This window comes from Prionailurus viverrinus, chromosome B1, assembly GCF_022837055.1.
Source record: "Prionailurus viverrinus isolate Anna chromosome B1, UM_Priviv_1.0, whole genome shotgun sequence".
Lineage (NCBI taxonomy): Eukaryota > Metazoa > Chordata > Mammalia > Carnivora > Felidae > Prionailurus > Prionailurus viverrinus.
Window position 1 is genome coordinate 50,615,109 of NC_062564.1, and position 14,048 is coordinate 50,629,156.

At 37.7% G+C, this 14,048-nt stretch overlaps 1 protein-coding gene and 1 pseudogene across 2 annotated transcripts in view; both read right to left on the reverse strand.

The window, feature by feature from the left end:
- Positions 1-14,048, reverse strand: part of KIF13B (kinesin family member 13B) — a 203,584-nt gene that overhangs the window by 61,327 nt on the left and 128,209 nt on the right. For both annotated transcript variants that reach the window (XM_047854895.1, XM_047854894.1), the window contains exons 22-29: positions 13,873-14,046; positions 11,843-12,000; positions 10,281-10,413; positions 5,302-5,448; positions 4,644-4,673; positions 3,007-3,106; positions 2,070-2,196; positions 1,259-1,314 (exon numbers count right to left, since the gene is read on the reverse strand). In XM_047854895.1, the coding sequence (XP_047710851.1) occupies positions 1,259-1,314; positions 2,070-2,196; positions 3,007-3,106; positions 4,644-4,673; positions 5,302-5,448; positions 10,281-10,413; positions 11,843-12,000; positions 13,873-14,046 (925 nt within the window). The remainder of the gene's footprint in view (positions 1-1,258; positions 1,315-2,069; positions 2,197-3,006; positions 3,107-4,643; positions 4,674-5,301; positions 5,449-10,280; positions 10,414-11,842; positions 12,001-13,872; positions 14,047-14,048) is intronic.
- On the reverse strand, positions 11,083-11,252 carry LOC125165109 (uncharacterized; annotated as a pseudogene).

Consider the following 14,048-nt stretch of genomic DNA (forward strand, 5'->3'; position numbering starts at 1 on the left):
TGACAGTTGAGTTCAACAAAAGAATCAATTGGCTACATGAGCTGGAAACTTGGAGGGTTGCCCCCTGACCCTTTAGTTATTTAGTTCTAAGCCTGGACCTTTCAACACCCTATCCATTTTAAGCTTGTGAGCAGGCACCAAAAGTATCTTTTCTAGTATGTGGGTTGTGTGGATCAAGAATGGGCAAAAGGCTGAACAAGCTCTTGACCATGTCTTGGAATATCCATACAAACAGGTCTTCTATAAGCTTATTCTTTTCCACTCTTACCCTCCTCCACATGCACACACAAGCACACACAAGAGCACCTCACCTATCTAGGAACCTAACATAAAAATAGGCTGGAGTAACCCTCAGCATGCAAGGCTCAAGAGAACAAGACAGGATAGAGTGCTGTGGCAAAACACTGAAACCCCATCAGGTAGACAGACAGTAGAAATGGCTAAATATTATTTACTAACTCTGTGTGCATATAATAATTTTCCATATATCTAAATAAGTTAAGTAGTAAAAAATGCTAAATACCTCAGATATTATAACTCACTTTCAGCTAGGTGGAAGAAACACACTGAGGACATCTAAGCTTGTCTATTTAGGATAGTTAATTTTAACACATGGTTTTCCTGCAGATATTTAGGAATGTAACTGCTGACTTTTAACTTATTTTTAGCTCTTTAATCTACCTTTTCATTTTTATTTTCCTTCCCTGGGCAGAGTATAGGTAAAATGTAGCCACATCCAAAACATTTTACATGAAGGAGAAAAAAAGAAAGGAAAAATTGACAGGTTCTCATAACTAAGCAATGCAGGAATGAAGGGCATAAGAACTCACAGAAAAAGTAAGAAATTTATTAGATAGTTCTAAGAAAACACCAGATAAAAGAAGCATGCTACATGAGGATCTCTTTCCAGACAGAAGTCTTTTCCTAGGAATTAAAGAAAAAATTATTTTAAGTGCAGGAAAATACTACCACTACATCCTAACCTGATGATGAGAACAAAGCATATGCACAACTGTATGGATTATAGATTGAAATGTGAGAACGCACCATGATGAAACATACCTATCACTGCTACAAAAAATATTATTCTTACAGAAAAGTCATTCTTTGTCAAGTATCAGTGTCCCTCAGCATACATAATATAGACCCTAACCTTAGGCTCAAAGAACTGCCTAACTGCAAACTTCGTTAGAATCCAGGTGTTACTTGGACACTAATTTGTCAGAGGTAAGCCTTCAGAAAGCACCTCCTAACTTACCATTTAAGTCAAGGAATATAACAGGAATGTGTGTTTCCATCCCAGGAACTGGGGTCCTAAAACATAATGAACAAAGAGCATCTCAAATAAAGCAGACTTTCTGAGCAGCATGTACCTTGCGTCATAGCATTAATCCACACTGAGAACAGTACAGATGAAGCCAATAATAACTGTGGGTATTGTGTTTTTGTTATAATTTCACATCAGAGATGCCCCTAAACTGACCTGTAACTGCTGTTGCTTTTCACTGGTGCTCTCATGTATAATTATCATATGCTCTGATACTAGAATTCTAGTCTTCTAAGATACCTCTACCTGTTTATAATACAGCTCACTTGTTTAAAGTTACTTTTTAATAAAATTACATACCGAAGGGCCTCATATGGCTTAATTTACTATTTTTAATTTCGATAAAGTGGCACAGAACATTTGCTGACAGTACAGTTTAAGCCAGCCCCAAAACCCAAAACTCCTGGAGATGCAATTTTATTATGACCGAATGGTCTTTTAAGGGAATGACCCAAGTAATTAACATATTAACTTTTTTTTAATGCTAAGTGCACTGGTATTAAATATTGATTTAGATTCTCAGAAATCTTAATTACTTGGGCCAATAACAATATTATTTAATAAAACACGGTTTTAGGCCATAGTTATTCCAATTCATGAAATAATTTAACACTTCCTCTAATTCTTTTCCCCTGTGCTAGGATGAGTCTTCCATTAATTGAAACACAGGCAAAATTCATACAGAAAGCAGGCATCTCAGGGAACACCTGGAACATCAGAACACATGTGACGGCATTCATACCATTCTGCTGGGGCCCCTGGAATGCCACTGCCGGCAGAGGGGACCATTACCGCATTCCGCTCCTCGGTCAAGGTCAGTCTCATCTCTAGAAGTTGAGCTTCACGGTCGGCATCATCCTCTGTTTTATCTAGAACGTCAGGAATTAGGATGAAATACAGATTTCTCACACAGATTTCTCACTTGATATTTACACTTCTGTCCAGCGTATCCACAGGATTTGCCTGCATTTCAGTCACTGGCTGATGAGGGTTCACCAAAAACTTATTACTTCCCTAATTAGTGATTAAAAAAAAATCATGATAAAAAGTGAACTGTAAGCGCATGGCTGTACTCTTACAGAAAGGCCATCTTTGGAAAGCCAACAGGGACCACCAGCACATGAATAATTTCTTCCAGAGTTGAAGGATTCAAGTACTTTTGGATAAGAAATCAAAAATGTTAGCACCCTCCTTAATTTATTTTTTATTTTTTTTTAAATTTTTTTTTTTTTCAACGTTTATTTATTTTTGGGACAGAGAGAGACAGAGCATGAACGGGGGAGGGGCAGAGAGAGAGGGAGACACAGAATCGGAAACAGGCTCCAAGCTCTGAGCCATCAGCCCAGAGCCCGACGCGGGGCTCGAACTCACGGACCGCGAGATCGTGACCTGGCTGAAGTCGGACGCTTAACCGACTGCACCACCCAGGCGCCCCGTTTGAAGGACAATGTTTACATACTATATTTTCTCTTTGTTGCGGGTAAGGGGAAACCTATAGAAAGATATTATTACAGTTAAATAAATGTTATTCTGAAAGGACAGGACATAAATAAGAAACATTCCCATGCTCTTGCCATCCCCATTATTGATGTGTTCATCTACTTCTAATTTATGTGGCTGCAAATAGAGATTAATTATGCACAGACTGGGGGGGTAAATATTCAATTTGCTTTTCCTACCATGTTTACTGACAAGCTTTTGCAGTTGTTGATCTAAGTACTCCTGACGTTTTGTTAATGCATTTAGCCATTTTCTACGCAGTCTCTCTAAATCCCGATCCTGGAAGAAAACGAGGGAAATTATGGCAAATATAACGGCAAGACAAAATACTTGAAACCAATGCTCCATCTACCTTACTCTAAGTCTTCAAAACTGTAAAGTATCACACATCAATATCTTTGTCCCCACTACTAGTTGACACTAATCATTATTTGGAACAGAAAGTTCCAGAAATCAAAGAATTGTTGTTCTAGAACAAGACAGCTTCTGAAAAGACATTCTCTGATACCTAGAACCAGTATTATTTCTATTGGTTCAAGGGGCAAGCCTTACAACTAAGATCTACAATGTCCCTTTGCTGGATAAAAATCACAAATACTGGGGCGCCTGGCTGGCTCATGTGACTCTTGATCTCGGGGCTGTAAGTTCAAGCCCCAAACTGAATATAGATCCTACTAAAAAAAATAAGTAAATTAAAAAAAAATCACAAATATTACTCAACAATCTTAAAATTTATATCCCTGGGAACCATCATAAGAATTCCTCAAATCTCTTAACTTGTTTCAGCCTTCAACTTGTTTCACTAGTCTCTACAAACAACATATAATGTTTCTCTCCCTTGTTTCTTGTGTGTAGGGGGCAGTTTGGAGGGGGAGAGGGCGTTATCAACAGACTAAGAACTCTACCATTCAACACCTGACTGTATACCAATCTTGCCTCATTTCCTTTTGTAATAAAGTTAACAAGACTGGGTAGATCAGTGGAATGCTGAAGATACAGTGTGTATCTGGATTTCACTAAGGCACTTAACCAAATAGCTCATGACATTCTTGTGGACAAGATGGAGAAATGTGCAATGAATCTACTTGAATGAAATCATAAATGACTGAAATATCACATCCAAAGAACAGTGATTAATGGAATAATGTCAGCTTAAAAGAAGTCTCTATTGTTGTGCCATAGGACTCTGTATTTAACCCTATCTGATACAATATTTTTATCAGTCACTTATAGGAAGGCAGACATTTTTATCAAATTAGAATGATGCAAAACCAGGAGAGTGACTACACTGGATGACATAATCAGGATCCAAAGAGCTCTGACAGTCCTAAACAATGACTAGCAAGACTAACATGATAGAACTGGACAGACATAAACAAAATCTTGCAGGAGATTAGGAAGGGTGGAGGGGGCAAAACCAAACCTGTGTGACTCTTGTAAGTGGGGAAGGCAGACCTGGTTTAAAAGATGGAAAATACCTAAGCAGTGTGGCTTGACTGAAGCTCAGTATGAGATAGCTCTTACAGGGAAAAGGAGGGGTGACTCCACTCAAGGAGAGAGGGAGTGCAAGGAAAAGGATCTGGAGAAATGGATCTGTAGGAAACTTGGATGGGGAGCTCTAAGTTTGGAAAATGATGAAAGTCACAAATGATTTCTTATACATAAGACTACAAAACTCTGTTTTAATTTGAGAAAAGCAATATTTGAATCAAAATTAATTGTGTAATTATTAAATAACAGTATAGCAAGACTCAGGAATGTGTACTTCAGTACTTTAATCAAGCTCATTTGATGAAGCTAACAGGTGCTTCCTTACCTGGTAGCTGTCCATGTCCTCCTCTTCCTCCTAAAAGAAAAAATATATTATACATAACTAAAACAATTATTTTTTCAAGAATCAGGCTATGCTCAACAGCCAGAATCTTTTGCCAGACTTTATATTTTCTAATTTAATGAAAGTACTGTTTCATCTCCCACCTATGTTCACCCTCACTCTTTGCTTTATAGTTTTCAGGAAGTTGGGAGTAAAACCTTAAGCTTCTCATAGGAAAGTGAAGAATGCTCATTTGACCTTTTCAGGAACCAGTACAATACTCTCCCTGCTGGGTTTATAGTCCCACTCCCCAGGAGAAATCAAACACCTGCTGGCAAAGAGTCTTTACAAGCCAGTAGGGGGTTTCTGTAGAAGGGTGGGTAATGGGGAAAGTTAATCACTAGTAGGCAACTGAGGAATTTCTGGAGGCTGAGATGTCTTAACCCTCAGTTTGCCATGTACCAGGGCAAAACCACAGTCTGGTTCAGGTGCACTGATTTCATGCAAAAGTAATACAGTAACAAACAAACAAAAAAAGACATCAAATTAAAAACTGAAAGAAGTGTTCATGGAAGGCAGTTTTCTGGCAAGTTCCAAAACACTCTCTTATCTCATTGGGTCTTTCACCAAGAATGTAACTGGCACAGAGACAGAAACTTACATGAAAGGTCTCAAGAGTCTTGGGGGATCTGAGTGTTCTAACTTTTACACATCCAATGCCAACAGACAGTATACATTCTTCCATCAGTGGTAAAGTCCCAGATTCCTGCACAGACTTCACTTCCACTTGAACTCGCCGAGACTGTCCCTGTATCAGAGACAAATTTAAATTTATTAAAATCAGTTTAATTTCCAAATATTTGGTTTAGAGAGACCCCTACAGGCTGATGTTGAGAAAGCATTTAACTTTGGAGACCTATCTCACCACATCTTTAAGTAGTAAACTACAAATTGAAAAACTAATCAGGAATAATAATTTACCTTTCCAGGAAGTAGAAAGACATGGAATATATGGACTGCATATTTTTTCAATAAAAAGAAACATTACCAGAAAAAATTCTAACAAAGGAAATGCAAAAAGGAAGGGACAAGCAAAACTGTTCAACTCACCATCAGATAAATGCAGATTAAAATAAGCACAAAACACTTATTTTCACTTACTGAACTAGCAATTACCTTTTAAAAAGGCAATTTTCAATATTGCCCAAAGGTTATGAATCAGGCAATTACATACATTGTTAGTGGGAATATAAACTGGTACAGCATTCTGCAAGGCAATTTGCCTTAAAAATTTAAGTATCCCCTGGCTCAGCAATTCAACTTTCTAGGAAGCTGTTCTCAGTAAATAATCATATATGTGTATAAAGATCTTAAAACAATGTTAAGAATAACAAGAAACTAGATATAAATAAATGCATAATATTGACAACTGCTTAAGCTACAGTATATAAATATAAAATATACAGTCATTAAAACATTGTTGTAGAAAAACATACATAATATATTAAGCTAAAAAGTATGATAAACAATGTTAACCAGACTTAGAAAAAAAAAAGAGGGATTACCAAACCCAATAGATATAGTAGGATCTACTTTTAAAAATCAGCAGAGTAAGAAATAAGAATGGTGACCACTATCCTGGAATCACTGCTCTAATCCCAAATAATTTAAAACCATGTTGCAAAATGAAGAACTGAACAGAAAGCTGTTCCTTCTTAAGCATATTTTCATAATAAATACTATGTGATCCTGTATGTTTACAATGAAACAGTATTTTAAAATTCCCAATATTCCCAAATTACTGACTTCAGAGTTGGCTTATAAATTTTAGGGATGTAAAACAGAATCTGAACAATGAAATTTGAATATACAATTTCAAATCTCCTCCCCCCTTCCATCAGATTTTTAATTCCCAAGAGCTTTGCATTATCAGGGAAATCAATTTAGGCAAATGATTAATCTAAAGGCCAGATTTGAAGAGATGAGTTACAGATGTCTTTTGATTTAATATTTTCCAATAACTATGCATCACTTATTTTGTGGAAAGAGTACCCCCAGAAAACATTTTGATTGTCTAAAATAGTTCACTCATTTCAACTAGCTACATTTTATTTGTTTACTTCCCCTAAGACAGAAAGTAACCCACTTTCCATGGGTGCCCACATGCAAAAGGTGAAGTACAGGCACTGTGTCGGGGGAGCGTTCAAGGTAGGCAGAAGGAAGAAAAGGACACAGAAGATCTGAAACTGCTTACTGTTCCACAGAAAAGCTTTGAACAGTATACCTAAACTAACAGACTGAACTTCGTGTAACTGCTGATATTTGAGCATTTTTTAACTACAAAACTGGCAATTTTTTATGGCGAACCTAATCAGTTCTCCTCTGCCGCTTTCCTGTTCGAGAACAGTACGTTCTGGTTTTCAAATATATTAAATTCAAATGAGACTACTATCCAAGGCCCTCTATGAACTAGCTGCCACATGTTTCTATAACCTCCTCTGTTGCTGCTTTCCAGATCTTCCTACATATTACTTTCTACCCAAACTTACCTAATTCCAACTACTGTATCTTTATTCTTGCTGTTTAGGTATGAAAAATGTTTCCAGCCTTTGCACGATTGTTTTGGCATCCACATCAAGACCCACACCCTTCAGAAAAAGCCTTTCCTGGGGTGCCTGGGTGGCTCAGTCGGTTAAGCATCCCAACTTTGGCTCAGGTCGTGATCTCACGGTTTGTGAGTTTGAGCCCCGCGTCGGGCTCTGTGCTGACAGCTCAGAGTCTGGAGCCTGCTTCGTATTCTGTGTCTCCTTCTTTCTCTGCCCCTCCCCAACTTGTGCTCTGTCTATGTCTCTCAAAAAATTAATAAACGTAAAAAAAAAAAAAAATTTAAGAAAAAGCCTTCCTTGATTAACTCAACTCATTGAATACTTTTAGTAAATGTTGTCAGATATATGACAAATACTTACATATTCTATTTATACTAACAGAAAATTATCTGGTCTTGCCTTCCAGGCGATGAATTTCTAAGGCATCCAAAGAAGATTTTATATATATATATATATATATATATATATATATATATATATATATATATACACACACACACACACACACACACACACACACACACACACACATATATATATCTTTTCTTTAACAGATGTTCAGAAAAAGATGTTCTTCACACCCATGAGAATCCTATTTTATATATTTATCTGATGTTATAATTTAAACTAATTTCCTTTTGCTTTTAGATCTTTGCCCATATATGAATGAATTTGCTAAAATTCGTTTGCTAAGGTCAGAGAACAAGTACTTACCACCTTCCTCCTTCTAAAACATTCAGAAACTTAAATATTTAAGCAAACTTTCTTTTTCCTTTAACCATTTCTCATGTTTTGCTTTGAATGATTTCGATATTCATTTTTCAAAAGCTATTCTAATATTTTACTATTGTTCTAAAGTCTGGAAACTATCAGGGCACCTGCATGGGTCAGCCAGTTAAGCATCTGACTCTGGATTTCGGCTTAGGTCATGATCTCACAGTTCATGAGATCAAGCCCCAGGTTGGGATCCTGCTTGGGATTCTCTCTCTGCCCCTCCCACAGGTGCATGCTCGCTCATTCGCTCTCTTTCTCTCTCTCTCTCTCTCAAATAAATAAATAAAGTATGGAAACTATCATAGGATACAATATTCTACTAAATACTGAATTAATGTAAAGTATAGCAAAAAAAAGAGTATTTCCAAATCTTTTATGTAAATTCTATTAAGATATTCTCTCCTATGGCAGTGTAGACACTTTATAGGTTACAATCTGCCTGCAGTTAAGTGAAATTTCCCACATATTTCTCTGCTGTATTGATTTCTAGCAAATATTCATGCAACTCAGCTGCATTTATGTAACATCTCCTATAGTATCATACAAAGATACTTTGTCTTTGTCCTCAGATCCTGGCAGAGAGCTCCTAAAACTCACAGAACTTCCTGAGTGATAATGATTATAGGTGCATCTTTTAATGACGCAACTTAAAAAAATTTTTTTTAATGTTTATTTATTTTTGAGAGGCAGAGAGAGAGCGTGAGCAGGAGAGGGGCAGAGAGAGGGAGACAGAGAATCTAAAGCAGGCTCCAGACTCTGAGCTGCCAGCACAGGGCCCAATGCAGGGCTTGAACTCACAAATCATGAGATCATGACCTGAGCCGAAGTCAGTTGCTCAACCGCCCCTGCCACCCAGGCGCCCCTTAATGATGCAACTTTAAACCTTACAATCCTCGGCAAGCCCCTAGATAGCTTCAGGAGAGGGGCCAATAGTCCAAAAAAAACAAGCCTTGATCAGAAGTCTGGAACTGTCAGGTCCACCCCAAAACCTCAGGAGAGAGCAGAGAAAGGATGGAGACTGAGTTAATCACTCATCAGTTATGCCTACATAATGATGATCCATAAAAACCTACAAACAATGAGGTTCAGTGAGCCTCCAGGTTGGTGAACAAAACAAGGTGGTGGGAGGGCGGCATACAAAGGGAGGATGCCGAAGCTCCTTATCCCTCCTCCCGTACTTTGTCCCATCATCTCTTCCTTCTGGCTATTCCTGAGCTGTATCCTTTATTATGGAAACTACAAATAGTAAGTAAAGGGGAGGAGAGTTGGGTGAACCTGCGATTTTGTAGCCAAGCTAGACAGAATTGAGGACCAGATACTTGCAACTGGCATCTGAAATGAGGACAATCTTGTGCTGAGTCTAAGCCCTTAAACCTGTGCAGTCTGACACTAACTATGAGTGAACTGAGGTTTCAATTCAAACCGAACTGAACTGTAGGACACCCTGTTGGTATCTACAGATAATCAGAGAATTGGGTCTAGATGGAAAAAAAACCCTTTCATTTCCCAAGTACCAAGCACTGGGCTTCACACACAGTATCTCTATACCTCACACCTGTCCTACAAAGTTGGTGTTATCATCACACTTTCCACTGTATACCTAAGGAAAGGTTCTGAGAAGTGACTGAACTTGCTCACAGGTTTACAGCTAGGCTGTGGGAGACCAGAACTGAACCCTGGCATGTTAGACTGTGAAGTGCCTGTTCTTTCTGCCACATCACAATGCTTCTCCTTGTCCTTATAAATATTCTAATGCTGCTTAATGTTTCTATTATTGCCCATAATTCAATTCTAAGTTGTTCTTTAAGCTTATCTTTTTTCTTACTAAACCTATCGGGTGCTGATTTTAAAGTATTATAAATAGCAATATTTTTTTTCTTAACATTTATTTATTTTTGAGAGAGAGACAGTGTGAGTGGGGGAGGGGCAGAGACACAGAATCCAGAGCAGGCTCCACACTCTGAGTGGTCAGCACAGAATCGGATGCAGGGCTCAAACCTACTAACTGTGAGATCATGACTTCAGCCAAAGTCAGACACTTAACTGACTGAGCCACCCAGGTGTCCCACACAGCAATATTTTTTTAAATGAAAGAAAATAGACATGAAGTAGGAGACAATTTTAATACAAAAAATGGACTTGGCCAGTCTAGATTTCATTATCAAGGACATTTCCGCTAATAGGAATCCAATATTAAGCTTTATGGTGCCAAAGAATTTAATGTTAACATTCAGAATGATAACATTCACAATTTTGTTACCTGCCGGAGTTGAAAGATTCCTCCTGTTGGCACATCCTTTGCAGAAATTACTTCTACAGGGCAGTATTCACCATTCTCATTCTGTTCCAAGATTTGGACCCAGAATTCCACTTTTCTGGTGACTTCACTCCATCTAGGAAATACGTGAAGTTCTTAGAAAATCATACATTTCTATTTCAGCACAGACAGCTTAGGATCCTTCACATGACAACTAGCAATGATAATGACCTCCAAACAAACTAATTCAGTAGAATGATCTGATTCAGTGAGTAATACACAAATACATACTAGCACATATAATTAAAAGCAAAATTAAACAAATTTAACATCAGAACTAGAAATAGTTCTTTTAATTCATTCTAAAAGGTATGATAATGGGGTGCCTGGGTGGCTCAGTCAGTTAAGCCTCCAACTTCAGCTCAGGTCATGATCTCATGGTTCGTGAGTTCAAGCCCTGCATCGGGCTCTGTGCTGACAGCTCAGAACCTGGAGCCTGCTTCGGGTTCTGTGTCTCCCTCTCTCTCTGTCCTGCCCCCGCTTACACTCTCTCTCTCAAAAATAAAAAAAGTTAAAAAAAAAAAAAAGGTATGATGATTATATATTCCAAAGTGGTTATTCAAAAATCCAAACATGGTAATCAGATGCACAGAAGCAAGTACAGTGATTATCTTTTCATAGATAAAGGTAGTGCTATATATGCTTTGGTAACTTGACAAGTATCTTTGCTCAGGTTAGTAAAAGAATCAAGAAAAAAGTCTCAATGTCTAAGTTTAGGAGTTGCTAAAACTTTCTACATGCAAGAAAAGAAAATCTGGTTCTCTTCTATAATAAAATGAAAAGCACAAATATATGCTCTTTCAGTCATTCCCCTTCAACTTTTCTTTTTAAAATTCTGGTCAACAAATAAACCTGCTTCCTTCCATGACTGATGGCATTTCACACTTGATCTTAGCCAAAAGGCTGAGAAGCGATGACTGATAGAATTTCAAAAGAACTTTGAGCTAAAGACAAAATAAGTAAAACCTGAATTCTCAGGTATATCATGATCCATTCTCCCTCTAGTTGATTAACTAGAAGTAATTCAGAATGGGGTGCCTGGGTAGCTCAGTCTGTTAAGCATCTGACTCTTGGTTTCAGCTCAGGTCACGATCTTAACAGTTTGATGGGTTCAAGTCCTGCATTGGACTCTGCACTGGCAGCATGGAGCTTGCTTGGGATTCTCTCTTTCTCTCCACCTCTCTCTCTGCCCCTCCCCTGCTTGCACTGTCTCTGTCTCTCTCAAAATAAACTTAAAAAAAAAAAAGTAATGCTAAGCAACTATTCTCTAAAAATTCATTCATTCTTTATTCTTAACTATCTATACATTTAACTTCTCTTCCTTCACTCTTTCAAGTTCACTCCTCCAAGGAAGTTTAACTGTGCTTTAAATACCCTGGAAATAATACCATCTATCCCTGGAACACTAGTAATGCTCAGGAAAGGGTTACCTTTATAAATAGCAGTATTAATCTCTAGCAACTCTTTGAAATTATAAATGGAATCAGATGGTATCTAAAATTCACCTGTCCCGAAGACTACGTGTTTTTGCTTGGATAATCCCTAAATCCCACAGGGCTGGGTTTTTCCGAGGATCATTCATCTTATGGCCATATACTTCAATTGCCAATGCCCCTTCTGAAAGATGCTCAATGAAGTCTTCAGTAATGTTAACAGAAAACTCCTAAAAGAAAATAATGACAAAAGAGGAAATACCTTCTGATAACCTTATGATTATTCATACCCACCATCACATATCTACTCCATTATGGAGAAGAGAAATGGAAAAAAAATGTTTTAGTTCTAAAACAGAATCTTTGAACATGCATGATGAGTGCTCAGAAGGTCTAAGGTTCTTGACTTTAAATATAATTGTAACTCTGATTTAAAAAAAAACTTTTCGCCTTGAAAATCTGTTGTGAAAGACCAGCACTGTATTCTATTTTGTTAGCAATATTTGGGAAGCTATTTTAAAAGTATAAATAGTTATATTAAGAATTCCAACAATGAGAGGTGCATGGCTGGCTCAGCTGGTAGAGTATGTGACTCTTGATCTTGGGGTTGTGAGTTCAAACCCCACACTGGGCATGGACCCTACTTAAAAAAAAAAAAAGATTTCCAACAATGATCTACAATGTCTTCATATAAAAGTTATTACATGCAATAAGGTAACAGTGTTAGAATAACAATTTTTCTAGTTTTAGGACACAATTATCTCCAATAACAGGAGAGCAGGAATAAATAATGATTATCAGTGCAAAAAAAAATCACCCAATTTTTAAAAATTCTCCCAACCTATCCATCTTTATAAGATATATATGACAGCATCTTGCAATAATTATTAAGTTCCAAAACAGTTTATTTTAAAAAGTCATAAAATCCACACTGTCTCTCTTGGTCTTTAACACACAAAGGTATTTCTATGTTTAAAATAGATGAAAAAGAGACCTCTCTCTTGAAAGAAATGAGATGGATCAACTGTGGTTCTCTAGAAAAACAGAATCGACAGTCTGACCATCCTGGCTCTTCTAATCACTCGCCACAGGTAAACTGACTTCTCTGAACTGACTGCTGCTGCTAAAACAATAAAAGCACTATCATCAAATACAACAGTGGTAAAGATCAGATGAAGAATAATATAAACTGCTTAGCAGGGCATCAGGTGTTCAATGAAGTTTATCATTGTCTCTTTTCTATCTTCATTTTCTCAAAAACACTAGTTTCTTACAATTTTTAGATGACAATCTCTCCAGTACTCTAACTCAACACATGGATTCCGTTGAGAAGAGTATATATGGCCGACCCATGAACAACGCAAGGGTTACCAAAACCCCGTGCAGTCAAAACTCCACACAGAACTTTGGACTCCCCCCCAAACTGAACTACTAATAACCTGCCATTGACCAGAAAGCCTACCACTAACGTAAAGGTTTTTAAAATTTTTTTAATGTTTATTTATTTTTGAGAGAGAGACAGAGTGCGAGCAGGAGAGGGGCAGAGACAGAGAGAGACACAGAATCTGAAGCAGGCTCTAGCCTCTCAGCTGTCAGCACAGAGCCTAACACGGGGCTTGAACTCACGAGCCATGAGATCATGACCTGAGCCAAAGTTGGACACTTAACTGAATGAGACACCCAGGCACCCCTAAACAGTTGATAAACACAGATTTTGTATGTTATGTATATCCTATACTGTATTCTTACAATAAAGTAAGCTATGGAAAAGAAATGTTATTAAGAAAACTGTAAGGAAGAAGCACCTGGGTGGCTCAGTCAGTTAAGCATCCGACTTTTGATTTCAGCTCAGGACATGATCTCATGGTCGTGAGATTAAGCCTTGAGTAGGGCTCCCTGCTGAGTATGGAGTCTGCTTAGGACTCTCTCCCTCTCCCTCTGCCCTTTCCCTGCTTGCAAGTGCTCTCTCTCTCAAAATATAAAAAAAATTTTTTAAAAAGATATATATTGATACCAAATTATTCAACAAAATATTGCTCACTTTACAGTTTTGTTTTTACCTAAGTATTTAAATGCTGACGGAGTCTGGAAAACAAACTTACATTGCAGTGATCAAAGACAACCATGCATTGAGGCTCCTTGCTGACAGGAGAGGAGGAGGAGGTATCAACTTCAGGTGCAACAATTACTGGCTCCTGTTGGTCCCAGAAGTTGTATTTGCAGAACACAAAGTGGGACAGATGCTGTGGCAAGCCAGTGGCTTGAAGTATTTTAACCT